General features: G+C 46.2%; 4 protein-coding genes across 14 annotated transcripts in view; 1 reads left to right on the forward strand and 3 right to left on the reverse strand.

Annotated features, from left to right (window-relative positions):
- The window catches only part of LOC118509019 (obscurin), a 65,262-nt gene extending 41,140 nt beyond the window's left edge, over positions 1-24,122 (reverse strand). For 3 of the 5 annotated variants that reach the window (XM_036049039.1, XM_036049038.1, XM_036049040.1), the window contains exons 1-3: positions 24,016-24,122; positions 16,319-16,799; positions 13,934-14,208 (exon numbers count right to left, since the gene is read on the reverse strand). In XM_036049039.1, coding sequence (XP_035904932.1) covers positions 13,934-14,208; positions 16,319-16,361 — 318 coding nt within the window. In that variant the 5' untranslated portion in view covers positions 16,362-16,799; positions 24,016-24,122. The remainder of the gene's footprint in view (positions 1-13,933; positions 14,209-16,318; positions 16,800-24,015) is intronic. The other 2 variants (XM_036049041.1, XM_036049042.1) reach the window with 2 other exon arrangements.
- LOC118509021 lies at positions 544-7,929 on the reverse strand. Of its 2 annotated transcripts, none has more exons than XM_036049049.1 (2): positions 2,083-7,929; positions 544-908 (listed from the first exon to the last, which is right to left on the reverse strand). In XM_036049049.1, the coding sequence occupies exons 1-2, from the start codon at positions 6,808-6,810 to the stop codon at positions 762-764; spliced, it is 4,875 nt and encodes a 1,624-aa protein (XP_035904942.1). In that variant the 5' UTR covers positions 6,811-7,929; the 3' UTR covers positions 544-761. The 2 variants fall into 2 exon arrangements, with proteins under 2 accessions (XP_035904942.1, XP_035904941.1); XM_036049048.1 differs by having other exon boundaries at positions 544-911.
- LOC118508831 (40S ribosomal protein S10-like) lies at positions 19,521-19,994 on the forward strand. The gene has a single exon (XM_036048577.1). It carries the CDS (start codon positions 19,521-19,523, stop codon positions 19,992-19,994), a length of 474 nt encoding a protein of 157 aa, XP_035904470.1.
- Positions 24,123-25,289: 1,167 nt separating the features above from the next.
- The window catches only part of LOC118509022, a 3,908-nt gene continuing 2,937 nt past the window's right edge, over positions 25,290-26,260 (reverse strand). For all 6 annotated transcript variants that reach the window (XM_036049053.1, XM_036049055.1, XM_036049054.1 and 3 more), the window contains one exon: positions 25,290-26,260. This exon is cut by the window's right edge and continues 88 nt beyond it. The gene's annotated coding sequence lies outside the window, so the exon portion shown is untranslated.

The raw sequence follows: 26,260 nt of genomic DNA on the forward strand, positions 1-26,260 counted from the left end.
GCTTCACGAGGTTGCATAACTCGAGCGCCGGACGAAAAGAAGGTAGGCCTATGTAGGTCAAGCACAAAACCTGTCCCACCGTTACTATAAGCCCGTTGAGTGAGAAAACTTTAAACGTCTGGAAAATTCTGTGCCCTTTTTCGTTGCAACAACTATTTCCGTACCAACAGTTCTGACATTTGAGAAAGTATTCCCCGTATGACCTTGTCTGAGTTGAGTTCCAAACTGCTGCACCGTCCACTCTTCACAGTCCATTAGCATTATGGAGCGCACCGGGAGCGGTGAAGATGTTGCGTCCGCCCGCAAAAGCAGCAGCCTGCCCATCGGATGGGAATGATTTACGTACCCAACGGTGTACGTCTTTTAAACGTCTCCGGTCCGGTTGACTAATTACCGTGCCCCGGGGAGGGTTGGAAAGTATCAAATGTACGTGCCAGATGAAATATTAGCGGGTCGCCGCTTTGTATACGAATCGGCAAACGTCAGCACAAAAGGCAAAAAGCCGGGTGATATATCACGTACGTACGGCGAATGGCGAATGAGTTTTCTCTGTGGAGCGATATGGTTGTTTTATTGTTGGGTGTAATTTGCAGGTTCCCTTTAGAGCTGCTAGATCAGTTCAGCTCTTCAGGAAGGGTTTCCAGTATCGGTTACTTAACAAACTAACTAACTAACCATAGTAAACAAGATCAAACGATATAGAATCGTGACAGCTGTCAAACAGCACAGTCGATCAGTCGACACACACGCACACCAGTTGATCACTTCCAGTTCCAGTCGTGGACGCTCGCACGGGACGATGATCGGTGGATCGAGTCCCGGCTGCTGGACCGATAGCAGGTCGATGATGGGTCGCGGCCTTGTGCCAGCGAGGCCTTGATCGCTATCCTCATTGCCATTGGTAGAGTCTGCTAGAACGAAACCGAAAGAGAGGAAGATGTTGCTTGTAACGATTAACAGATGTTCCATTAAAACTGGGATGAGTGTGCGTAATTAATATGTGCAACCGTATCAGACGCAATGGAGACGAAACGCCGGAACCTTGAACGCGATCAACATTATCCAGGAGCAAGCCGAAAAAAAGGGAAAACGGATAATGTTGATGTTGTACATCAACGGCCCCGGGGTTCGTCCACCATTCGCCAGTCCCGGTCCCGGTATCGATCGATTCCGAAACGGTGGGTAAACCTTATTAGCCACACTATTTATAGACGACTGAGATGCGGTGCAGAAAGGAAACCTGCTGCAAAAGCGACGAGTTCGCACATGATGATCCATTACCCGCACGAAAATGGCTCTGACGTTTTGTTTTTTTCGTCTTCTTTCGAGGTTGAGGTGCGTCTTCGCAACCAGGTCTCGCATATACGGGCGCGTGTGTGTATGTGCGCTCTCTCTCGGGTGGGTAAGTGTAACCGTACGATAAAAATAGACATCTCCTCTAGCTCTTCACCTTTTGTAGTACGGTGTAGTAGTTACGAGCGGAGCAGAACAGAACATCCACGTCCCTTGTTTGCCATTATCACACTGAAAGCGACTTGGTGGTCGCACACCAAAAAAACTGCTGCCAGAGGGATCAGTATATCCAGTTGGACTCGAGAAGAGCATCCATCCGGTAGAGAAGCAACGATCGGGCTAATTTATAACCCATTCATAATGAGGAATTAACAAATAGACACCCGTTCCGCTGACAAGATGTTATCATCTTTTATGGAAAACACCATGTTTCGTACGCCAACGCGATACGAGTTTCGTGAAGATTAATCTTCAACAACAAACCATCATCAAACAAAAAAGATGCCACCTCGCAGCTACCCACCGTACGCGGGCATCATTCGTACGCAGAGAAGCACAGCACACAAATGTCAACTGCCATGTCTGTTGTCCTTCAAACTGATTATTTGGCCGCTTGGATGTCGTCTATAATTAGTGTGCCGCTTTATTTGCCCTTCCCAGGCGAGGCTAAACCTCGCCCGGTGGTAGAAAAAGAAATCAGGGAATGTGAACAGAGTAGTGGCAGGGGCCTTCTGTGTTTTTCGAATCGTAAGCGATGGATGCCAGAGGAAGTAAAACCTGCGAACCTACCTTAACATTGTCTGCCGCGGGTTGGTAATGCTGGCTGTGATGATGATGGTGCTGCTGTTGGTGCTGCCGCGGGGGTACATGCTGCTGCAGATGCTGGTGGTGCGTGATGACGGTGGGGAAGGTGTGTAGCGGTTGGTAGAGTGGTTGCAGAGGTGGTAACGAACCCACCGGGTGATATCCATTCACGGGGGGAAGCTTACGGCTAACCAACCGTGGGCTAAACGATTCCTGACGTTCGAGCTTCCGGTGTGCACTAACGTTGTGGGCGTTGGTTGTGGGCACGCGTAGCGATCCTCTCCTGGACAGTGGCCGATAGTAGTAAGCGCCCTCATCCACCTTATCCAACGCGTCGTGACTGCTGCTGCCGCTGCTGCTGAGCGTTTCGTAGTCGGGTTCTTCCTGCATCTCGCAGGTGTACATCGAGAACCGGTGCAGGAACTTTGGTGTGATGCGCAGCGCGGACAGCACATTCATCGGCTGGAAGTGACGGATGCCGTCCTCGTCGAGCACCGTGTAAGCGATCTTCCCAGCCAACACTTCGTGGCTAGACTCACGCGGTATGACCGCCTGAATGCCGCGCTTGATGATCAGGAACGCTTTCGGGAACTGGCGCCGCTGGCACTGTCCACTCTTGAGGAAGAACTCTTCGATCGCTAGCTGATTGTTGGTGTAGAACAGCGATAGTGGTACATCACGGGAAGATTCGATCACCGGGCGTCGGGCGGGTGCATGGGACAGTGCACCACTCTGTCGGATGAGTTCTCGCAGCTTGTCGCTCTTGGTGGCATGGGCCGGTGTACGCTCGAGACTGTCCATCAGCTCCCGATACTCGTCATCATCTTCCGCCAACTGTTCCATGATCAACACTCGATTGATGATCGTGAACAGCTCATCCTCCTTGTGGAGATCGCGCAAAGCGGCCGGATGTGTGAGGAGGTACTGCAAAGCTTCCGCCTCCTTAGCGTGGCCAAGGGCGTGTGCTAGACCTTCCGATTTGCGAAGCAGTGTGCGCAGGGCGTCGTGTGATCGAGGATCTTCTACCAACTCCACAAGTGCTGCCTGTGCTCGCTCCTGGATGCTATCTACCAGTGCTGTTTGTAGGATTTCCGAGATGTTCACACTGTCCTCCACCACACCGGAACTCTTCAGACTGGTAACGATGGATCGGAACAAGTTCTCGTCCTTCTTGAGCAGATTCACAAACGCCTCGGACATTCCACCATTATCGAGCAGCTCGCAGAACTCTTCGATGGCTCCTGTCGGCAGGGAACCAACACCAGCTTCCGCATCCTCTCCCATCGGTTCCTCCTCCATGAGTGCCGTCAGCGTCCTTAGCTTTTGATCGATGTTGTTCTTGACAATGGTTCGATTAACGGCACCGAACAGGTAATCCACCGCTTCCGGTGACTGGATGACATGCTGCAGCTCTTCCACCGTATACTCTCCCGTGGAAGCCTTGATCGCTTCCGCGATCATCTCGTACATCGTCCGCTCAGGGGCGTTCGGATCCGAGTTGGCTTGAGATTCGCTGGTCAGAATTGTGGCCAAGCTAGCTGCAAGTGCTTCCACCACCCCGATCGATCCATTACAAACCGTCTCATCCTTTGGTGCGTTGGCATCGCTGTACTGAAGGGATTCGCGATCCACCTTCCGGCAGACCTGCTTCAATCCATCAAAAATGCTCTCCAGCACGTCCAGCTTTGCTCCAGGCAAGCTATTCTCGGCCAGGAACTGTTGTAAGGCTTTACGTTCCTTTGTGCTCTCGAGCACATAATCGACGGCGGATGCTTCTACCTGTCGTCCGATGGGCATTCCCGATTGTGCCAAGCTCTGCAAGATCGTACTGTCCAAACTAACTACCAGTGTGCTCTCGCCCGAAACAGCTCCACCGTAAGCCGGTTGGCTAGGTTTCAGCAGCTTCAACTCCTCGGGCGTCACAGTGAAACTCTGCACCGAGAACTCTTCGTCGCCGTCTTCGTTGTCTTTCAGATCCGGCGCAACAAACCGCGGTCCATCGGCTGTCTGTACGATCCGACCCGGGATGAAGGTGACACGGTTCTCCGATTCCACAACCCGTCCCGGTACGAACCGTGGTCCATCGTCCGTGTCGACGATTTGACCTGGGACAAACTTCTCCCCATCATCATCGGTGCTGATCACCTGACCCGGTATGAAGGTTGGACCGACACGCGTATTAATGATCTGTCCCGGTACAAACCTTGGCCCGTCGGGTGTTTCCATCGTCTGTCCCGGCACAAACTTGGGACCGCTCTTCGTTTCGATAATCTGCCCCGGCACGAACTTCATACCCTCGGACGTTTCAATCACCTGCCCGGGGACGAATTGTTCGCCCCTATCGGTCAACACCACCTGCCCCGGGATGAAGCCATCATCTTCCGTCTTGATGCCGGGGATGAACTTCGATTCGGCGAGCTGTTTCACCAACTTGCCAGGCACAACTTTTCCCGCCGGAAGATGCTCGCGTCCAATACGCTCGGGGTAGAACTCTACCCCCGTATCGTTCTGTACCAGATGTCCAAACACACACAGTGACGGTTCTTCGATTGCTAGCCGATCACCATCTACCACCAGCCCCACCGGCGATGCCTCACTGAACCGTACCGCATCGATGGTTGAAGCCAGCGCGAAAGACACTTCACCGGCCGGTCCGACCGTGGTAGTGCCGGGCATAAACACATCGCCATGCTTCGTGTGTACGATCTGTCCCTCAACAAACTTGGAGCCTTCCTTCGTTTCGATGTTAACACCCGGCACGAAACGTCCACCAGCATCCACGATTCCAGGCACAAACGAATCGCCGACGTACTGTCCGGGCACGAATCGAGACCCTTCTGCTGTTACGATCGTTTTACCAGGCACGAAACGATCCTCACCACCAGCAACGCTCACCGTCTGTCCCGGCACGAACACTAGCTCACCTTTCCCGTCCGGATTCGGCACATTCTGGCCGGGGATGAATCGTTCCCGACCTTGCACAGTGATTGTTTGCCCCGGGACAAAGCGCAACCCGTCCGGAGTTTCGATCGGTTGACCCGGTACAAACTGACCCGTACGTTCGTCTACAACACCGGCAATAAACTTGCTCACACCCTCCGGCGTTACAATCGTTTGTCCCTGCACGAACCGTGGTTCACCGTTCACCGAGAGCACCTGCCCACAGACAAAGCCTTGCCCTTCGATCACTTTACCCGCCACGAATGTTGCCGATGGTTGTTTGCTGCCTGCACGCACTGTGGTTACTTCACCGGGGATAAACTGGATCGTACCGTCGTGTCCGGTTATCGTGACACCGGGGATAAATTCGAGCTCATTCGAGGAACCGCTGCTCGAACTGGGTAGTGATTGACCCGGTACGAAGGTAGGCTTACCACCGACCATTACCATCTGCCCTGGGACAAACACGGATTGGTGGTTGACGATCAGTTTCACACCCGGAACTCCATCGACTTCGGTTGGCTGTGCCTGGCCCAGGTGTGACATTACGGAGGCTAAGTCATCGAGATGGGGCAACAGCTCAGCTGACGCTGCAAGGCGATCTTCCAGCTGTGCGAGTTGACTTAGCATTTCGGGTGTCAGTGCATTGATTGCGGCGATTCTGTCCGGTTTTAGGTCCACCTTTGCTGGGGTGATTGTGCCTACGTATGATGCTGCTTCCAACCCGGAACAGTGCTCCAGCTGAGCTTCATCCACCGTCAACTTGCGAGCGTTGATCACCACGGGAAGCACATTGAGTGGTTTCGGTAGGGCGCTGACCGTACTACGAACACCTTCACTTTCCGCATTCCGATCAGCCGCTTCCCGTTCTAGGGTGCTCCAGTCCCAGGATTCGATGAGCGGTTTCACCAGATCACCCAGTTCCGGGTCCTGCTCGAGCAGGTGCTCATTTAGCCGTAAAGCCTGCAACTTTTCCGCTCGCTGCCGTTCGCGTCGTTCCGACGCTAGACGTGCCGCCTTCTCCCGATGCTCCTCGATGAACCGTTGCTCCTGCTCGATCTGTTCCTCTTCGACCCGTTCCTTACTCTCGAAGATATTGGCAATGCTCGACAGGTTCGATTTGGACTTTGGTTTAGGGCGTTTGGCGTCCTCCTTCTCCCGCCGCTTGATCACATCGTCCCGTGGACCTTCACCTTCGTACAGTGCATCCGGTTCGTGTGCTGTGTGTTCGAAGCTTTGAAGCGGAACGCTCACACTGTTGCCTTTGCGTAGCTTAATCAACAGTTTGTCGGATTCTTTCGCCAGCAGTACATCGCGTACATCACCATCCCGGACGGCGGCTTCTAAGCGGGCTGGGAACACGAGCCCAAAGTTACGCTCATCCACGCGATAGACGTACAGGCTCTGTTCGAGTGGTTTCGTCTTTTGCTGCAGTATGGTGGTAAGATTGCGCTGCGCTTCGTCACTATCGTCCAGCACGGGCAGTACGTAGCGGAACGCGCACAGCACCTCGTGCCGACGTCGACCGTACGCACCGGGCTGGTAGTGGTGGGGTTCAAGCTCGGCCGAAACGTTCGTTACCCGGCAGCGATCGGCACCGGCCGAACGTTTGACGAGCGATACCGGGATGAAGTGATGGGATGGCAGACCGTACGATTTGCCCGTCACGCGACAGAACCGTTTGGCTGCGGCCGGTGAGATGGGCGGCAGCATCGGGAAGTAGTTGGGCTTCGGTAGCGACCGACATTTGCCCGTGATGCGACAGAACGACATTGTGAGGTTCTTGGGCGGTGCTTGAGAAAATGGAAACCTTTTACACGATCAATCGCTTTACTCTGGCAGGTTTAGCAGGCCGTCATTCCAATAACTCCAACTTTCTTGCCTCGTGCAAAGTCCAAAGTCCGTGCCCGAAATTCCTCTAAACTTCTGACCGTCTCACACAGACGCACGTGAGTCAGATGCGTAACGCAATCGTCGTAACCGGAATGTTTATTTTCGGCTTAGCCCTTATGCATTCGTACCGCTGAGTTCTTCCCGGTCTCTCCGTTGCACACTTCCCTTCACAACTTCACAGCGCACGTATAAAATGCCAAACTCGTTACTAATATGCGTGTATCCTGTTGGCATTTAGCAGATCGTTGGTCGTCACTTCACTTCCCCGCGCCACGATCACGCCTTCCGATTCAACCGAAATGATCGACTGTTTTGATGGATGTTTCGTGACTTTTCTGCTGCTGCTTCGTCGCCTGATGAGTTTGTTGGCAGCGAAAAAGAAAAAAAAAAGTTTGTTGGTCGCGAATAATTCACCAGTTAGTTGCGGGAAGTACTACCTTCCGTTTGTTGGTCGGCTTTTTTGTTTGGCTTGCTTTGCTAAAAATATCTTAAATTCTTTCTCACTTTCCCGTTTCCCGGCCCGGTTACACTGACCGAGCAGATCGAGCCTTTTTTCTTCACTTCACGGTTTGAATATTCGATTTTTCGCCCCCCTCGGAGCTGCAGAATTCTTTTGCCAAATTTTTGTGGGTGTTTTTCAACTTGTTTCACTTTCAATTAACGCGCTCGCTACATGACAGGACGGTGTAACGGTTGTGTCACGGTTTGGTGTTTTTCCCCCTCCTTTTTCACGCGAATATAATTGCACTAGCCTTTTTCACTCCTATTTCACATTCTCCTCTCTGTTTTCTTCTTTTATCACATATTTCCTTTCACAAGTGGACAGTATAGTATTACGTGCGTTTGCTTCGACTTTTCACTTGATTTTATAATCACACCAACAAACACATCCACTAGCGATCACGAGCACGATTGAGTTCCCGGTTGGATATTCTGACGATCCCGGTGAGGCTGCGTACCGACCAACCGTCTCGAACTGACTGACTGGGAAGTGTTGCGTGCTGCTGCTCTCACAAGGTGGAAAACGTTTATTTAAATATATCAAAACTTTGCCCCCCCCCCCCCCATTCCTGGGTGTTCTCGCACTTACTACCAACTCCCAACGGACAAGATGCAGCCGAGACAAACGATTTCCGTAGAGCAAGCAACAAACAGCCAAGAGAGAGAGAGAGAGTGACAGCAGTGTGAATGAGCATGGGAGAGATATCGGTGAGAGAGTCCATTGATCTTCGAGCAAAATATGGGGGATTTCCCTTTTGCTCAAGATCACGCGATCACTAGCAGGCGATCAAGAGCGTAGTGACTCATCGCTCGCTCGCTGTCTCCCTCTCACTTCTATTTAGCTCTCTCGGTTTGCCACCAAGTTTGCCACAATCCGAGGGTAATTTTCCGACCAACCCACAAAGTTTCCCCCCAAGAGTACAGGTGAAAACAGAATTTGTTGCGCCTGTGCTACGTACGGTTTGGATGGTGTGAAGGTGTAAATACGATCAGCCAAGTGGACCATTGCGGTACGACCAATTGGACCATGATGGATGATGATCCTTGGTTTGAAATCCGCCATTCAGCGGTGGGAAAAAATGGCTTGCAAGATTTGAGTCGATTTTTATCCTCCGTCCGATGGTTACTCATCGTGCGGGAGCTGTGTTTGAACACGGATGATCATGTCTTGAACGTTCAAAAAAACACGTTAAATCTTGGTTTCTACCTTCATTTTGCAAAATGTAAGCAACGGAAGAGTCCAAACAAGCATGATCGACACATGAAACTGGAAAATGCAACGAACAAACGGGATATTGTTTGTAAACAAGCATTTTCCCCACCAGAATAAAAAAGAAGAACCGTTGCGTGAGAGCTGCGAATCGCATCTGTAATTAATCATTCACAGTTTAAAGGGATGATTTTTGCAACCCCGTACACCCCAAAACTGATTGACAACGAGCAATCAGACAGTCGGACCTTGATCTGATTTTTTGGGTAGAGATGCAAAGATAGCTTATTACTGTTTTTGCCGGTTCGCATACGCATTCTTCTTCTTCAGAAATGATTCAATCCAGCTGGTAAGTCCAATTAGCAGTAACCGAGAGTAAGACGGCTCACAAAAACTGACACGGTGACAGAAGAAAGGAAATTCGCTTCGAAAGCCCGACTTCCGCGAAATGTCACTCTTTTTTGCGAACGATCGTAAGTAAAATGTAAAACATGACGTGTAGCCTTGTGCAGAGACAGCGACAGCAATCCGAGCGGTGGGAAAAGCAAGATTGAAATTAATCAAACTCGGGAATCGAGAATCATATGGTGGGTTCTTTGTGAGTGAGCTAGTTATGAATTTTTCTTTGAAGTATTAATTGACGTAAATGAAGAGGTGTAAAACAAAACGCCGGCGAAAGAAAAGGCTAATTAATTGCCTATCACGATCAAGAGAATATTGCTCAGGTTTAAAGTCTGTAAGATGCTTGAATAAAATAAAATAATCATAAATACTTTAATAATAAGAAAGAGCTAAATGGATTTGAGCGCCTGGAGATAGGCAATTTGCGTCACTAGTCTTTAAAGGCAGATTGCGCACTTTAAATTATTCTTATGTGCATGATGACGTGTACATCAGCAGCAGAAATTTAACCCCGCACAGGCAATGTAATTAATATTTTTGCGCTTCTGTAAATTGAAGCACCAAACGAAAATGCTTCAATTAAGCTTCTGAGGCTACGAATTGACTTAAATGATGCAGTGAAAACCGGGGTTAGGGCAAACATACTAATTGGTTTGCACGATAGAGGTACAATTGTTAAGTGTAGCTTCTTTAAGGTAAAATAAAATAAAAAGCACAGCTCTACAATATCTAAGAATAGATTCATTAAGAATGGACTCATGAGTGTGTAGGCTGAAATGATTGCGTCATTTGCCTTTTTTAAAAGCAAGTGCGCACGTTAATTTACATTGCACGTACATGTAAAACCACTTGTCATCAGCTGTAATGGGCTCAGCGAGCGAGAAATGTAATTAATATTATTGCGCTCCTAAAGAACATGTAGAGCAAGACAACTCTTTGAAAAATTCTGCTAAACTTAAAATGGACTTAAATGAAACAGTGAAATTGAGCAGCAAAAATACATTAATTTTCATTCCAGATGGAGTAATAATTGTAAAAAATAATTTTAGCTTTTTAGTTGCAAAAGGGTTAGAAATAGCTAAAAAATAACAATGTAAATATCCAAAAAAAGATTTAACTGGCAAAAGATAGTAAGACAAGTACAATAATGATTTTAGCGCCTAAAAGTATGCAATCCACTTGCCATATTGCATAGCTTGCCTTTAAAATTGTCAGGCTCGTAAGCAATTTTAATTTAAAAATAATACAAACCTTTAAAAATATTTGGCGCTCTCGAACTGGAAGTTAAAGTCCTGATTTATGGACTGTTTTACACTTAAATTATAATTCAATTGATGTTCATGATGTATCTTAAAAACAAAATCATACGAGTCAATAAATATAAGCATTTCGAGTCAATAAATCTGTCACTGCAACTCAACTCAAGTAAGTATCTTTTTATCGTAGCAAAAAATACAGCCAAACCCCACGCCATCCATCCATCTGTCGTCTAAATGGGAGTGGAGAAAGATCACCACCATAATCGTTCGGCTGGTACCGGCCGTGATTAATGGCCATCGAGAGAACAAGCATCATTACGAACCGTGTGAGAACAAATTCATCGTTCTGCATCCATCCCAATCATGGACCACACCAAAAATGTGCCAAATCGACGATAGCGAACGGTCTTGGCAAACACCGATCACTTCCTGCGACCATTAAATGAGCCATCACGCGAAGAAGATAAATGATCGCAGCCAGTTCCGGTTTCAATTTCTAGGGCTTAAGCCACGTGTCGTAAACCATTCATATCGGGTTACGATTTACGTCGATTGATTTACGTACCGCAGCAAACCAGGATCTGCCCGCTGAAGATCATGAACCGCGATCAAGGTTCTACGACGCAAAGGTCACCCACCATTTTTTTGTGGGCGAAAAAGATGGCAAACAGCACGACCAGAACTGAAAGACGGAGACGACGACGACTGATGGACGGTATTTGACAGTTTGCCATCTATCTGGGTAGGATTTTTCCACACACACACACAGGCACAGGCGCACAGTCCACGACGGCAAGCCGACACTTGCCACTCCCGGAACTGACAGCACGGGTAAATTAATGCACGTTGCAGCGTGGCAGCGTGTGCAAGCGAACCTCCCAGTGCTGATGGAGCGCATCAATGCATACGACGGAGTGCCGTCCGTTAAACCTGACCTGACAGATGAGATGCTGGGGAGGGGGGGGGGGGCGATGGATTAAGTGCAATCGTGGCAGTGGAATATGAGCGACCGTTCCCGGCTTTTCCGCTTCCTTTGAAAAGTATTTTGAATAAGACGGGTTGTGTTTGGATTTAAATTTCCTTTTTATTTCATACGTTCCGTGCTCGGTACGTCGGTTTCAATTTTTTCTACCCTTCAACCGGGTACAGAGCTAATGGGCAGCATCATCACCCTTGGGCATGAAATATTCCATGGAGAAAAGTGCTAAATTAACTCCAAGCCCAAAGTCCGGCCGGCTTGCGCTTTCATAAACCCCCGCAGAAAAATTGCCCATAAAGGATGCGTCAACCCGAGAAAACAAACCATAACCGACTGGTTCGGAATGTTTTTCATCCTTCTAGCAAGTGAAGTGATCCTCATTTCCTCGTTTTCTTTATTACCCTTACGGCGATAAATAGACCTTGACCGTTGCGCAAAGAGAAGAAGCAAGAGAAACACGGTCGAATTATTGTCTGCTGTGTGGAAAAAAAAAACAAAACGCAAATGTTGATGTTCGTCCACAATTTCCGCATGCAGCCAACTGTTACGTGTATGCTGCACAATGGATACGGACGTGTGAGCGCTTTCGCTGCACCAGCCAAGAGCTAAACATACAACATTCGACCCGCTTTTGGCATAGGATCGTGTATGCAATGGTCGCCCGCTTGAACCGGGTCGAGTTGCACATCTGGTATACATCATAGGGAGCGATGGGCTTTGGCTGCTTACTGTGCTCAAAAGAGGCACGATGATCTACCGTCGGACGCGTGTGTCTGGCAGTGGATCAACTTTGGGTGCAAAGAAAACTGAACGACTTTCCCACAGCGATCGCTCATCTTTTTTGACGGTCAATTTAGTACTAAAGAATGTGCTTCGAAAAAAAAGAACAGGAATGCATTCATTAACACTAGAATCTTAAGGGGGGTTTGTGGCTGTATTTTTTGTCTAAAAATGAAATAATTTCTACAAGCAACCGTGCGCCTCCATTTTTTCGGCATGAGTCAGGAAGCGTTTTTTTTTTAAAAAGTGTCCCGCATGTAACTTATTTAATCGCTGTGTTTCGTGTTTCGTGTGACATCTGTCATACCCACACTGGGACAGGCAGAAGCTTATGAATCAAATTACAGCTAAATGTGCTGGGTTTGTTGTTTATGATTTACACGGGACAAAAATGACTTCGAAATGATTTTTTTTTTCGGTTGAAATAGGAGAATTAAACTCACGCCAGGGTAGAGAACTAAAACTTTTTGATTAAATTCTTAAATTGTTAGAAAGCGTAAAAACGTATGTTTCCATTTAACTCACATGCAAGTACAAAAACTTATCTTTGCTTTAAACCAACGCACATGTGATGTCTTATTGCACCTGCGCCATATTTACCACTCGCAATGTCCCCTGTCGACAGAACGCACAACAAACATCTTAATCGCACGTTGAACGTCCGAAAGGCGGGCGGATGCAGTTGGACTTTTTCCATCACCCTAGGTGTCGTGAACAGTTTGAACGCGATAAAACCACTCTCGACACTTAGCTCATCATTTCATCTGATTCATGGCGAGTGGTTCTAAACGCTACGCGTAAAATTTAATGATGCATACATGATTTAATGTATCCTGCAAAGTACCCTCTTGTTGGCACCGGGTTCAGGTGGCCACGGGTTAGCGCACCTTCAAAATTGAATTATGTTTACTTTCGATTCTATCGTGTTGTTCAAGTGTCTGGTTATTGCTTTATTTTTGAAAATAGTTATTTTGTCACGAAGCCATAGTGTCTTAATATTATTTGATGGAGGCGCCTGGTTGTTCAAGAAAAAGTATATTAATTTAATTTTTTTCTTTTTTTTATTCATAAAGAACGGCCGTATTGCTAATTTTTTTCACTTTTCGTAAGCCAAAATGATGAAAAAAAAACTAAGAAAAATATAATAGGATTTAAAAAAAATACTTTCGACCTTTCGCAAAAAAATAGTGACAAAAATCATCTAAGCTAAAGAGTAATCAACGATGGTTCCAACAATTTCTACCAGGCGTCACTAGTGACGTCTTTCCCAACTTACGAAAGCTCCACTTGAAATACCCACCACTAGAGTGCGCTTTTTGTCACTCAAAATTAAACCCTTATTTCCCCAGAAAATCTTGCGCACAATCTTGTGCCATTGGGATTGACTTTTCGCTTGGTTACGATCCGTTTTTTTGTCTTTTTGTTTACTGTATGCGTTTGTCTTTCACAACACACGCTATGAAATTTCCCACGAGGTGTTTGGTAATTTATTTTTAAAAACACCCATGTTCATCAACAACTCTTAGCGGTGGCAGTACCGGCAAACTGCCAGAGTACGGTCGAGTGGATGTACCGAAGCCAAAGTCGAACGGAAGTGTGAGAGAAAAGAATGTGAAAATTGTTTAATTACGTTCGGCGCGGTGTTTTTTGCGCGGGCCAGTAATTTTGTTTTCTAGCGCCGCCAAAGGTCGTATCCCGGTGGGACCTTCGGTAATGTATTAAATTTTAAATTGTAAAGTGTTGCCTTTTTTTCTCGCCCTCATCATTCACCAGGCAAACGTTTGGGTTACCATTGGTATCGGTCCGAATCAAAGTAAGAAAATGCAACGTTGAAGTGATGTTCTGTTAAAAAGGTAAAGTAACTGCACTTACCTTAAATCCCTCGCTAGGGTTATCGTCGTCGGATTCGTTGGGATCGTTGGAGTAGCGCAGCCCGGAGGACGTCGTGTTGCATGGACGGTAGTGATAGATCGGCCTCGTCGCCAGTCGCTGTGACTCAGGACGATGGGCCGCAACACAGTCGGGCTCCCGTGCACGCTGCTGCTGGGAGGGCTGTGTTGCAGGTTCGGCTGGGGACGCCTGAGATGCGCGGTTCGGACGTTTCGATGGTAGCACGATGTCTTCCTTGCTATAGGACACGCCGAAGTCTGTCGCAGTCCGTGAAGGAAAAAAGATATTAATTAAAAACAACCAGAAAAATTCACGACGAAAAACAAAACATCTACACGTTTTAGCAAATCGTCTTTCACCGTCAACAAATAACTATTACACATAAAATGTTCGTGAAATGCACAGCTAAGGAGCATCTTTCATATGGTGGGTTCACAACATCTAAATTCGGGTTTCGTGATTATTTACGATCGCACCACATTTTACGCGAAACCATTAGTTTTTTTTCCTGGGTGGATTTAGTTACTTGCACTGCCTGGGTGGGGTTCATTTTCTTTTTTTCTGTGACTACTAACACCACGATCACATTTTCTATACAACGTACTCTGCTCTGTCGGAATCGCATAACACACATAAACAGAAAACACTTCAAACACTCGACGAAAAGGTGTTAACCGGACCGGGGATAGATGGTACATGAATGTTTTGAGTTATTTCTTTAACGTGGTGCAACAAAACAGTACGAGTGGGAGCAGAGAAAGGGGAGGATAAACAGATGTGTGGATAAATACAACACGATGACAACGAGCCAGGATTGGTTATGGATCGTAAAATTTAACGATCCTCATCCTGGTAAACAGCTTGGTGGCTGGGGTGAGAATTAGGGTGAGACATCGTTGGAATTTTGAAAGGGTTGGCAGTTAAAAGTAAAGTATACAGTCGTATTTCACGGAGTGAGATGGAGAGGAATAATTTGTATAACATTATTTAAATTTCAAAAAAGTACAGATGGAGACGCCTGGTGGTTTACTCTGATTTGTATGGAGGCTAAGTTTGGATATTAAATAAAAAACTTCTGGCCTATAATTTACTTTATTTGCGTCACACCAACTTTATAATATAAGGAACACGTTGAAAGCATCCCACAAAGAATTATTCACTTTCTTCTCATTTCTTTTACTGTCACAATGCCATGAAGGGAAAATCTCACAACTATTTATTTTTCAACAAATTTAATTTCATTACCCCACTCACATCGGCAGCTTAAGTTACTCATCCTAGCGTAACTTTATTTCATTCACCCCAAAATAAAGAATAAACACAACAGACTATTTTTTCTTCAACGAATGATTGAAAAACAGAACCAATGCACATGTTAATCCCCCATCGTCGTAGGGCGCCCGATTTACGCGCCAAATATTTTGCAACTGACATCCCATCGTCTACCGTAAAACAGGGCAAGTTAATAGAACGGCACACTCTCAAAGAGGATCACGCGTTTGCACTAACGCTAAAGGGTGTTTCGAGTAAAACGAATGAATGTGTTAATAAAAAAGCAATAAATCACAGCCATCGGCTTTAATTATATGGCGTACAGCGCACTCGTTGCGCCCATGCCTCTAACTGCACACGCTCATGCAATCGCATTTAATCAACATGCAGCTAATTGACACGTTGGTGCATGGTGCCTCCCCTTGGTAATACGATCCTCGTAAAACTGCCACATGTTTATGCTAAATTTTATGCTAAATCGAGAGACCCACTTTTGATTGCGCCAAAGCAAGCCAAAACAGCAACCCCAAATCAACCTAAAATTAATGGCGCGTATCGGTAAGGGTAGATAAATTAGTCACACGTTAAACACCGTTTAGCGCACACGCCTCTGGATGTGCATAGGCGTTATGGCTCACGCAAAGAATCGAACCGTCTTGAACCGTGAAACCTGTCAACTGACGTCTGTCTTGCACAGAGAAAAAAAAGGTCGTTCACAGTTGAAAAAGGCTTGACGGGAACGATCAACACGAACGTAACGATGACCTTGTCAACTGAGAAGGCATTTCTCTCTTTTGTGTGTCGCTATCTTGCCCTTGCAACGGTGTGTGTGTGTGTGTGCGTGAAGAAGAGATGTCTACCTTTCAGCAACACAGGTTACCTAGTGACGGAAAATGAATACATAGTAGGCGACGAACCGAACACGTGCGGGCAAAGTACATAAATTACAGGGTGTGAATGTGAGCAGGACCATCTTTTAGTCATCACATGCGTTCCGGGCTGACGATCACCCACCCACCCATACCATTGCAGTGTGAGCACAAACACACATACACATACAAACAAAACACCGAAAAAAATAGCAGCACACATTACCAGGTTTGACATCGGCGGTCAGTATTTCATCTTTCAGCGTCATGCTGACGGTGGACCTGGGATGACGCTACTCGTAAGAAGCAAACAACAGGGGTAAACAGGGAGGGTGGAGGAAGAGAGCAAAGAGCAACGAGGAATTTCCCGGCCTCAAGGCCGGCTAGGAGGGAAACGGAATCGAAGAGCTTATCACTTGCCGATGGAGAGGATGATTTTCCGAGATGGTCCGAATGTTTAGTTCAGAAAGAATGCAGTAGCATTAAATAACTCCTCGCACACACACACACACACACTAATACACTAACCAGGGGAGGGGAGAACTTTTGCCGGTAATTTTCAGTGCACTAGGTACACTCACACACTGCGCATTAGATACTATTACTACTACACAGCACTACTACTGCACCAACACGCGCGAGTATTCAATCGGAACGGCGTTCGGGGTTTAGATTGATCTATTTATCGCCTGATACGAGGGGGAAAACTGATGCCGTTGGGAAAAAGAATATCAGAAAAAATACTTAAATGTGTAAGATAGCTAGTCTACACTGTGTGTTCTTTTAAAAGAATCGTTTGATGGTTAAGTTTTTAGATTTTTTGTATTTAGTGATAATTTGGTGCTCGTGAGATAACATTCAAGCTATTGTTGCAGATATATAGTACAAAAAAACATTCTTATTTAATTGAAAAATTGTAGATCGAATAGGACTATTTGATATTTGGCTACTGAACGTGAATCTTTCTATTGTGCAAGGAATTAGACTTGACAGAGTCTCTTAGAGTCTCCAGTACGCTGGTCATGTTATGAAAATGGCACCGGACAACCTAGCTCGTAAAGCCCCTTTAGGGAATCCGCGTGCTAAGCTCAAATTAAGCTAGAGTGATAAAATTGATACGTACGCCATATTCAGGCCCAAACTATTTAATTGGCAGACGACAGAACTCAACGGGATTATTTCCAACACTGACGAAACCCTCTTAGTCGCGTTCAACAGCCAGATGCTCAGAAGAATCATTTGACCCGATTGTGCCAATCGGACAATCGAGGAGCCGTTACAATGGCGAGCTTTACAAACTGTATGGTGACCTCACAATCATTCAGGGAATTAGATTCGCCAGTAGGTCGGTCATGTCATGAGAATAGCAATGGATGACCCGTAAAGTTTTTAGAGGCTGTGTACATGGACGAAAGTCATAAGCCCAAATTGAGATGAGGAAAGAAGGCGTCGATGCATCCGCAACAATGGCCGGTATAATGGCAGATGACGGCCGTAGACCGAGAACAGTGTCGAAAATTGTTGCAGCAGGCCAAGACCTCGATGCCAAGAAAAAGAAAGCTGGAGATCTCACAGAATAAGAATTGGCAGGCTCAGATCCTACCATGGAACTTTTAGGAAAACCACATGGACAGAGGAGGTTTGGTATACCCCAACTAAGATGGAGTGAAGGCATGTCTGCCAAAACGACCACGAAACCTCTGCAGCATGTCAAGACTGCGAAGTAATTTGACAATTATCTGATCTATTTACACAACTAATCTCTCCTCCTCTAGGCCAATTTTCGACAACCGAACGAACCAACCAATCAATTAGCAAAGGATGTCTCAACATTCCACAACCATTGCCAACGAAACCGATCCGAAAGATGCTGCAATACGTGCCTCAAAGGCCAATAAAAACACCAACTACTGAGGCCGATGATCTATAGACAGTCGACAGTCGACTGCTAACTAACCTCAAACAATGAAATGGGCGCCGTCGATGTAGTAATTTTATGCTGAGCGGCTTTTAAGATTTATATTTAGTTCCCAATTTCACCACAACCTCTCAATCGGCTAACTTCTGCTAGCGGCGTTTCAATTACAGATTGCGCAACGGCGATTCGTCTTCAGCTGCAATGACCATCGCAAATCAAACCGGCACAAGGTGAAACGGAATAGTTTGCAGCGCGCAAACACGTCAAACGTGGTTCGATCGATGCAGTTCTATTGGCCCAAAGAAAAGTATCGGCCTATCGGGGTCACACCTCAACTGGCAAGGGAAGATTTTGAGCTGTTGGTACGAAATGTTGGCAAAACATTGTAGTGATTTTGAGCCTGTTTCCGTTTTTGCGGCAGGTGAGCCGACGCTAATTTCGCACCTGGCTACAAGCTGTTTACACCCGGCGTCTAGAATCGACCACCGTGCCATTGCCGTCAAAACATCAGGGAACAGGTAAGCAGTTAAGCTACCGTCAGCTACTACGCCTACACGGTACGGGAAATGAGCTGTTGGTAGGAACATTCCAACATTCCGCCACGTAATCTTTCGATGGGTTAGACGAGAATGGGAAGAAAAAAAAACCGCGCTGCTGTTCGTAAACAGAACCTGTATCGTAAATAAACTATTTTAGCCGGTCAGCGGGCCAGAGAGAGTGACCGTAAAATGTGCTCATCTTTACATTTGCTCAACCGGCACCGGTGCTGGCGATGGTGAATTAATGGCTTGGCTTCCCGGTCGGACACACACCTTTCGCGTTGGTGGACAGGTATTAATATTTTTCAAGATCATATGTGGCCTCGCCTTGAAATTTATGGGCCGGCTTTCATGCCGGTTGCGTTCTGGTGGAGGGAAACGTTAGTGCGATGGAGCGGTTTTTGTGGACAAATTTCAAAGCTGTGAGTAACGAAAAATTATAATTTCATTAAACGATAATAATATAACTCTTGTTGATGGAACGATCAGGTGATCTTGACTCACTGCTTTTGATCATTTACTGACGAGATTCTAGAACACACCATGTTCTGAACATTATTTTTCCCCAAAGCCGATGTAAATATGCTCACTAGAACACATAAAAACTTTTTTAAACAGGTCTAGACGCAATTAAATTAAGCCTCAAACATTTTCCGCTCGAGCACAACGTTATCGAAATGATATTCAAAACAAAACCCGTAACGCATAACGCCTAACGGCATCAAATGTCAGCCTAACGTTTGACAGTTTAAAGTTTCATAACAGCGTTATGTCTTGACGTTTACATGAATCCTGGTGCGATTGGCAACCCGGCCTCCAGTTCCAGTTGAAAAGCAACGTTCGGAAGTGCTGGATCGTGCCCTCTCGCCCAGTTCTCTAGTATTAGCTGAAACTATCAAATTTCTGCAAACCCATTTCAACAGAGTCAATCCAAGATTCGCTCTGAAAAACGGTATCAAACCAACGGAAGGATGTTTATGCCGAAGCAACATCGTATCGCCATCTACAAGCTGCTGTTTGCCGAAGGTGTAATGGTGGTTCGTAATCGGGCAATGAAGAATCGTAATCGGGCAATGCATAGCGAGCTGAAGCTGGTCTCGAACCTGCACGTCATCAACACAATGAAGTCTCTCGTATCGAGGCAGTTCGTGAAGGAATGCTACTGCTGGAACCATCACTACTGGACCCTGACCAACGAGGGCATCATTTATCTGCGCGGCTTGCTCCATCTTCCGGCGCAGTTGGTTCCCTCGACACTGATCAATCGTCCCCGGACGGTTCCGGATGCTGTGAGCAAGCGCCCGAGTCAACGACCCTCCGAAGATCGTGAAGTGTATCGTCGCCTGGAACGTCCGGCAGCGTCCACATCCTACAAGCGTGATGATGCGGGTGCCGGCTCCAATGATCTAGTGTTCCGCGGAGGATTCGGACGCGGAAAAAAGTAACGAAGGGGATCAGGGCGTTTGTCATCCAATTCATCCATTAAAATATTCAAGGCATGCTTGGATTGCGTAGCACCATAGCCTCCATTTTCACTTCAAATTATCAAAGCGTCCGCCGGCTAAACCTTCCTAGCTCGCGTACTGAGGCACTGCCCGGTGTGGTCAAATTACAAGATTTATCGACGTCCTAACCTTCAAAACATCGAGCAGCATCAACCACGGATGTGACGGTAACAAATCTTTAGCATCAAGCAACGATTATCCGATGTCAAATCGGAACCGGTCGAAGCATGTTGTGACATGCGAGTGAAAACGTGATGCATACAGGAACGCTCGGGTAAGTAGAAGCCTTGCCTGCATATTGAGGAACCGGTGCCAAAATGATCCTCAGAGAAGAAGGAAGAAAATGGCGGCGCGCTTCGGTGCGCTTTCGGTCAACTGCCCGGGGTTTTTTGTACGCGTACAACACATGAATGAAAACATCGCACCAAACAATATTTGTTCAGCTTCGCCGCTGTTATCAGCGCCATGATGGTACCTTAAAATATCTCTACGGCTTCTTTTGCGGATGGTTTATGCTTTGCAGAACTTCACACCAGGCAGATTTGATACGATTTGAAATCCTGAGAACCTGAGGACGGTTGTCGGTTGCATGGGACTGGTGTTTTCATGGGTATCAACGCATGAGCCAGTGCCGTCAGTGGACGTACGCAATGGTAGCCGGTTTTTAGCGCTAATTATAAATTACGCCGGCCTATCGCTGGCTGGCAATCAAACACCCGGTCACATCCTCGTCTGCCTCGCCTTGTGGGACACTTCCCTATTAGCTTGGGATTAACCTCCTTTTTTTCTCGCCGGACGACTCCGACTCGAACTCTCTCTCTGTCTCTCTGTCGTCTGGCTGTGTTGTCGTCTGTCATTGTCCGACGATAGGTTTTCGTTTTTTTTGAGGGATTTTGTTACCGCGTCGAAGATGCTGCAGTTTCCCCGTGCTAGAAGCTTAGCACCTAGTGTAGTGCTTCCTCGTTGAGTACACCCTCGAAACCACCCGGTTGGGTTACTAACTCGCTACTTATCGCGTTCCCCGTCACGCGTGACCTAACCTTTCCTTTTGCTGCTACACTTCGTTCCCCGACACAACACGGCGGCTGTGTGCGAACGGCGACATTGTCGCGCATCGCCCGAACGGTGCGCATCGGCTTGCGGTGAAATTTCAATTTAAATTAAAATACCATGTTCTAGATTCTATAAATTGTTGGCAAACGGTTAACAAAACCGAACCGAATTCACGTGTGGCGGGTGGGAGCAAGAGCAGGGAGTACTGTTGTTTGTTGCGGTGCTCGAAACACTCACTCGCTGTACACGTTCACCGCCCGATTAGTGCGTTGGTGCGCAAAAATACGATAATCGAATTCTGCGCTTCGTGTCACGAGGTTTTGGGTGTTTTTTTTTCTGCTAGCGTGTGTGCGATGTGTTCGTTAATTGATTCCTTTCGGGTTTGGTTTCGCATAGCATGTGTTCGGTGGCTCGATTTCACCACGTTACAGTTGTGTTTTTTTTGGGTTTGCTAACCGATGTATAAAACTTTTCATTGTTTTTAGTTAGATCTACCTGACTTAATTTTTTACGCCAGGAAACTTGCAAACGTGATGCTCTTCAGAAAACTTCTTAACGTTCTACTAACGCCTGTATGTATGCAATCAAAATCAATTCACTCCATGGATTCTATATCTACGGGTTTTTTTTTTGTATTCATGGAGGTCAGCCTGGCCGTATTGCTATAGTGCACAGAGCTTAGGAGTTCAAAGGAGTTACAAAACTCCTTACCAAATTACCTCCTTAAATTACCTAATTTATTTTAAAAAAACACTACAAAACAACAGTAAACTTTTTAGTGTCCGTAAGTTTTCTTCTTTCCATCAAGCGATTGGTGAGATATAAAATTATTTTATTTATCTTCCAGCGCAAAAGTGAATTGAAAATATCAGTGAAACTGCCAAAAAGAAAGACAAAGTATTACTAACACTACAGAAGTGCTAACGAGTACTAGAATATACAATGTGTTGTAACCGTCAAATCAAATGCCAAGAAGAAAACCATATAAAAAGAATCGCTTTAAAACTGAATTTGATATCATAAGGAACATTTAAACTAAAAAGGAAGTTGTCTCAAACATAAACTTAAAGGAACTGATTTCCAAAGATTCTTAAAACTTAAAAAAAAACTTTGAACGAATTAGTTAGTTGAATGCCTCTAAACTATCCATATCTTGTTCAAAACATAGCAAAAATCAAGTCATCTTTCACCGGCATCGTCCGCTTAAAACGCGGCAATCAAAACATATCAAATTTCCCCCAATTTCCCAGGCCTACGAACGCAAGTTCCCATTCCTCCCAATCGTCCCTCGGTAGCCCCACCGGCAACGCACTCGACGCGATACGATCGGGTTCATTTTCACTCAACCCCAAATCACTGCTACTACCGGGTGGATAACCGGACCCAGGGGGCCAGGTTTCGCTACCGTACATTTAATCACTGCACTCACACACGCGGAACGGCTTCGAACCGCATCGCAGCACAATTCCGGCGCCAGCCGTCAAAACAGCTGCTACGGTGAAGCCCAACACCGCTCGCGGCCAGATGGAAGAGCTCGACGATGGGTTACCGCAGCACACATCAACAACGCCCAGATAACGCGAGGACCCAAACCGGCCGAATCGGTGTATCGGGATCGAAAATAACCCCCACGTTACGGACGACTTGGGTGCGTGCGTGCGTGCGTGTGTGTGTGTGGCTTGAGTTCACGAACTTTCCTTCACGATTCACACGAGTTTCACAGCGTTGGCTTTTCTTTTTGTTGGTTTGGTACAAGACAATGCAGACAAAGACACAAACACACACATACACAGACGCTTATGCGCCGATCGGTATCACTCGTTGCTGACAAACACGACGCCGGTCGAAGAATTGTAGGCCCACTGTGGCCGATGTGAACGCACTTCGGAGCAAAAACCCGCCGGGAAAACCTGTTGCACCCCGTCTACACTGTGCGTCTTCGTAACCTTTTTTTGGCAATGCCGGCAGCCACACACACACACACGCTCGCACGATGAGCGGAGGGATATTGAGCTAGATTCGATTATTTTGTTTTAAGCCACCTACTTAGCGATTGCGATGCTAAATAGTGCACGACACAAACATAGTGTTGAGTGTGACATTCAACACCCCACCATATCGGCACACAAACATTCGTCACACGCACAGACGCAGCTTCGGAACTCGGAAATCGATCCGATCACGATCCGATTGCGTTCGGGACTTTTTTCCGATTTTTGCACACTTTCGACGATGCATTATGTGATCAGCATACGAGGGGGCTTTTTTTTTCTTCTGCACACCACACAGCAACCTTATGTAATACGATTTTGCCCCGTTGTGCGATTACTCAATCAGCTTTTTGCAGAGGAGGCTCCATCGGCAAAAATTGGGCCCTTTTTCTGTCGCCCTTCTTCTGGACGGCTTAGTACTGTTTTGCGCCTCGTCCGCACGCGATCACTTCCGTTCCATTCGCGAAATGGACGAACGATCGCGTGAGGATCGTTTATCGTACCGTAAAATTCATATCTTAGTAGACGGGAGTAATTTTAGTAGACGCGTTTAGTACATCCTTCAAGAAGTAGCTTCTTTGGATGAGATTTATCACACTTTCTTGAGCACTTGTAACATTTCTGACTATTTTTCATTTGAGTGCACTATTTTTTCGCTTTTTTTGCGTCATTTCAACATTCTCTAACATCCCCATAACGTTACGATTAGGCTTATCTGAAGCCCACTTATAACCACTTTGCGTGCAATAAATACGATTTAGCTCCGGTTTGCACGCAGGAACGACATATTTTGATTGGCCAAATGAACCAGGGTACGTAACACTCGAACCACTACCGTCCTATCCTCAACGCACACAGCACCCCAAACCACCGATTCTTGCCCAACTGCTAAGCTCTTGTCTAGCCGCTCAACTCACTTTACTGCTCGAAAGCTCGACTGAAACTGAATCGTCCCGTGTGCGCCGTGTTTCGTTGGCTCTCGATCACGGTGACGAGAAATTTGCAGATCTGCGTTCGGGCGGTTTTTCTTTCTTGCTTCACGATCATTTGTACACGGTCGTTCGTCGAAACGTTTTTTCCATCCCCCCCCCTGAAACGGGTTTTTTGGCTGCATGTCCTCCGAACATGTACGAGCGGCAAATTCCGAATCCTCCCGTCGGCAAATGGCCGACGCCAGCAAGGGTGCGTGCGTGTGTGTAGGTGTGTAATGGTGCGGACTTGGCCGCCTTTTTTTCTGCTACAACATTCTCATGATGCCGGCCCGAACTCGAAGAGAAGAAAAAAAAGGCACCCTTCTGTCATGATCATGATTACACTGTCCTGCTTTTGATCTTGCTTCAAGTTCGATCTTGACGATCGTTTTGCGTTTTTTTTCCGACCACAATTTTATTTCCTCCCATCGGTGGAGGTGTGCCTGAGGATCAGAGGGAAGAAATCGAGAGAGAGAGTGAGAGATGGTATCAGTGTCGGGTGTTCGCTTCCGTTCCTTCGAGCATCGTGAGCTTGTACAAACGACCAGGCGTCTCCATTTGTTTCGCTCTGTTCGCAATTTTTTTTTATTCGTTTGCTCTCAACGATACCGAATGTTTCGCGTCGGATGTATGTTTGGCATTATTATTGTGACCGTTTTCTCTTCTACTTGCGCTCCTTCTACTTGTGCCTAATGTTGCTGTTTTCCTTAACTATTGAGAGAGTGAGAGAAACTATACGCCGCAGTGCTGCAACTGAACCACGTGAATATGAGCGTGCGAGGGTATGCCGTCAGGTTCGGTTTTCATTCCGAACCATCGCTTTACGAGGATGGGTACACATTGCGTTGCGTATTTTTGTAATTGCCGACCGACCGTCTCACACACTTGTTGATCGACGAGGAGACGCCAGATTCAACGGTTTGTTTTTAGTTTTGTTACAACACGTTCCGGGCTTTCCAACAGTCGAACGCAGTGGTTGCAGCGGTTGTTGTTTTTGTACTTCTGCGTACGGATGATTCATTACATTTCCGTGCGTTCGATGCACTTGCGTGTGATACAATAGCTGCGGAAAAATAAATGAATTCGCAGGGAATTTTTAAACAATTGTTTGAGCCGAAACAAAACCAATTTTTTCCTTAATTTTCGTTCCAAATCATTTTTCATGCGGGAATGTTTTACTCAAAGTAAAAAGGCAGTGCGTGTTTGAAAATACGCATAAATAATAATAAGACTTGCAATTTTTATTCTACCCAACTTACTAGAACATCATTTGTATACATCTCCTCGAGTTTTAGCTTTTTTTTTTGTTTGTAAATATAAACCTGTTTTCTGTTACTGTTTCGAAAAATGTATAGGAAGCCGTAAAAGCAAACTCCTTAATATGGAAACGTTAAGTGCTTATATTTTGAATAGTAAATCATTTAAATTTACACTAATATGTGATATGGTGCTTGGAAGCTGCTTAATAGCTGGTTAAAGGATTCAAGGATTTGAAGGCTGCCTGTTGACTTTGTGTAGCATATATTATTATTCGTAATATTTTACTTTTAATATTGCCATCATAATTCATGCACGCACATAAATATTAGCACTATGATGCTAATAAGTTACGGTTCAGTAATAAACTTTATTTTTTTAATAATTTGTACCATCATTTTATAGCAACTTTATTAAACACTTTTTTTGACAAAAACGTACTGCAGGTCATCTCTCTTTTTTTCTCTCTCTCTCTTTCTCTCACACACATGGAATATGTCTATTACAAATTAAATTTATTATTCTTATTTGGCACTACCTTCTCGCGAAGTCTGTCTTCCAATTTCTGTCTTCCCCGCGTTGAATTTACCCGTAGCTGAAAAGTCAGTCCATCGTATCCGGATAGGCGCGATAGGGCGATCCGGTGCTCGGTTTTGTCGAGTGGAGGACAAGTTACAATTACAGTTACAATAGAAAACGACGTGTTCGAAGGTAAAATCCATCTTAAAAGCACAGTAGTAAATACCGGTGTCATACGGATAACAATTGTGTCCTATCAGTTACGTAGGACCCTTAGCTAGATAGTCATACGATCCGGACGGATTTCGATCACACCTTTCTCACAGTTTCTGCTATTATCCACGATGGATGAAATGTCCGCGTGTATGTCCGACTTGTACTTCTTTTGTGCTTCCTATTTGTGGCCGTCGTTGGT

The sequence above is a fragment of the Anopheles stephensi genome, chromosome 3 (assembly GCF_013141755.1).
Source record: "Anopheles stephensi strain Indian chromosome 3, UCI_ANSTEP_V1.0, whole genome shotgun sequence".
NCBI lineage: Eukaryota > Metazoa > Arthropoda > Insecta > Diptera > Culicidae > Anopheles > Anopheles stephensi.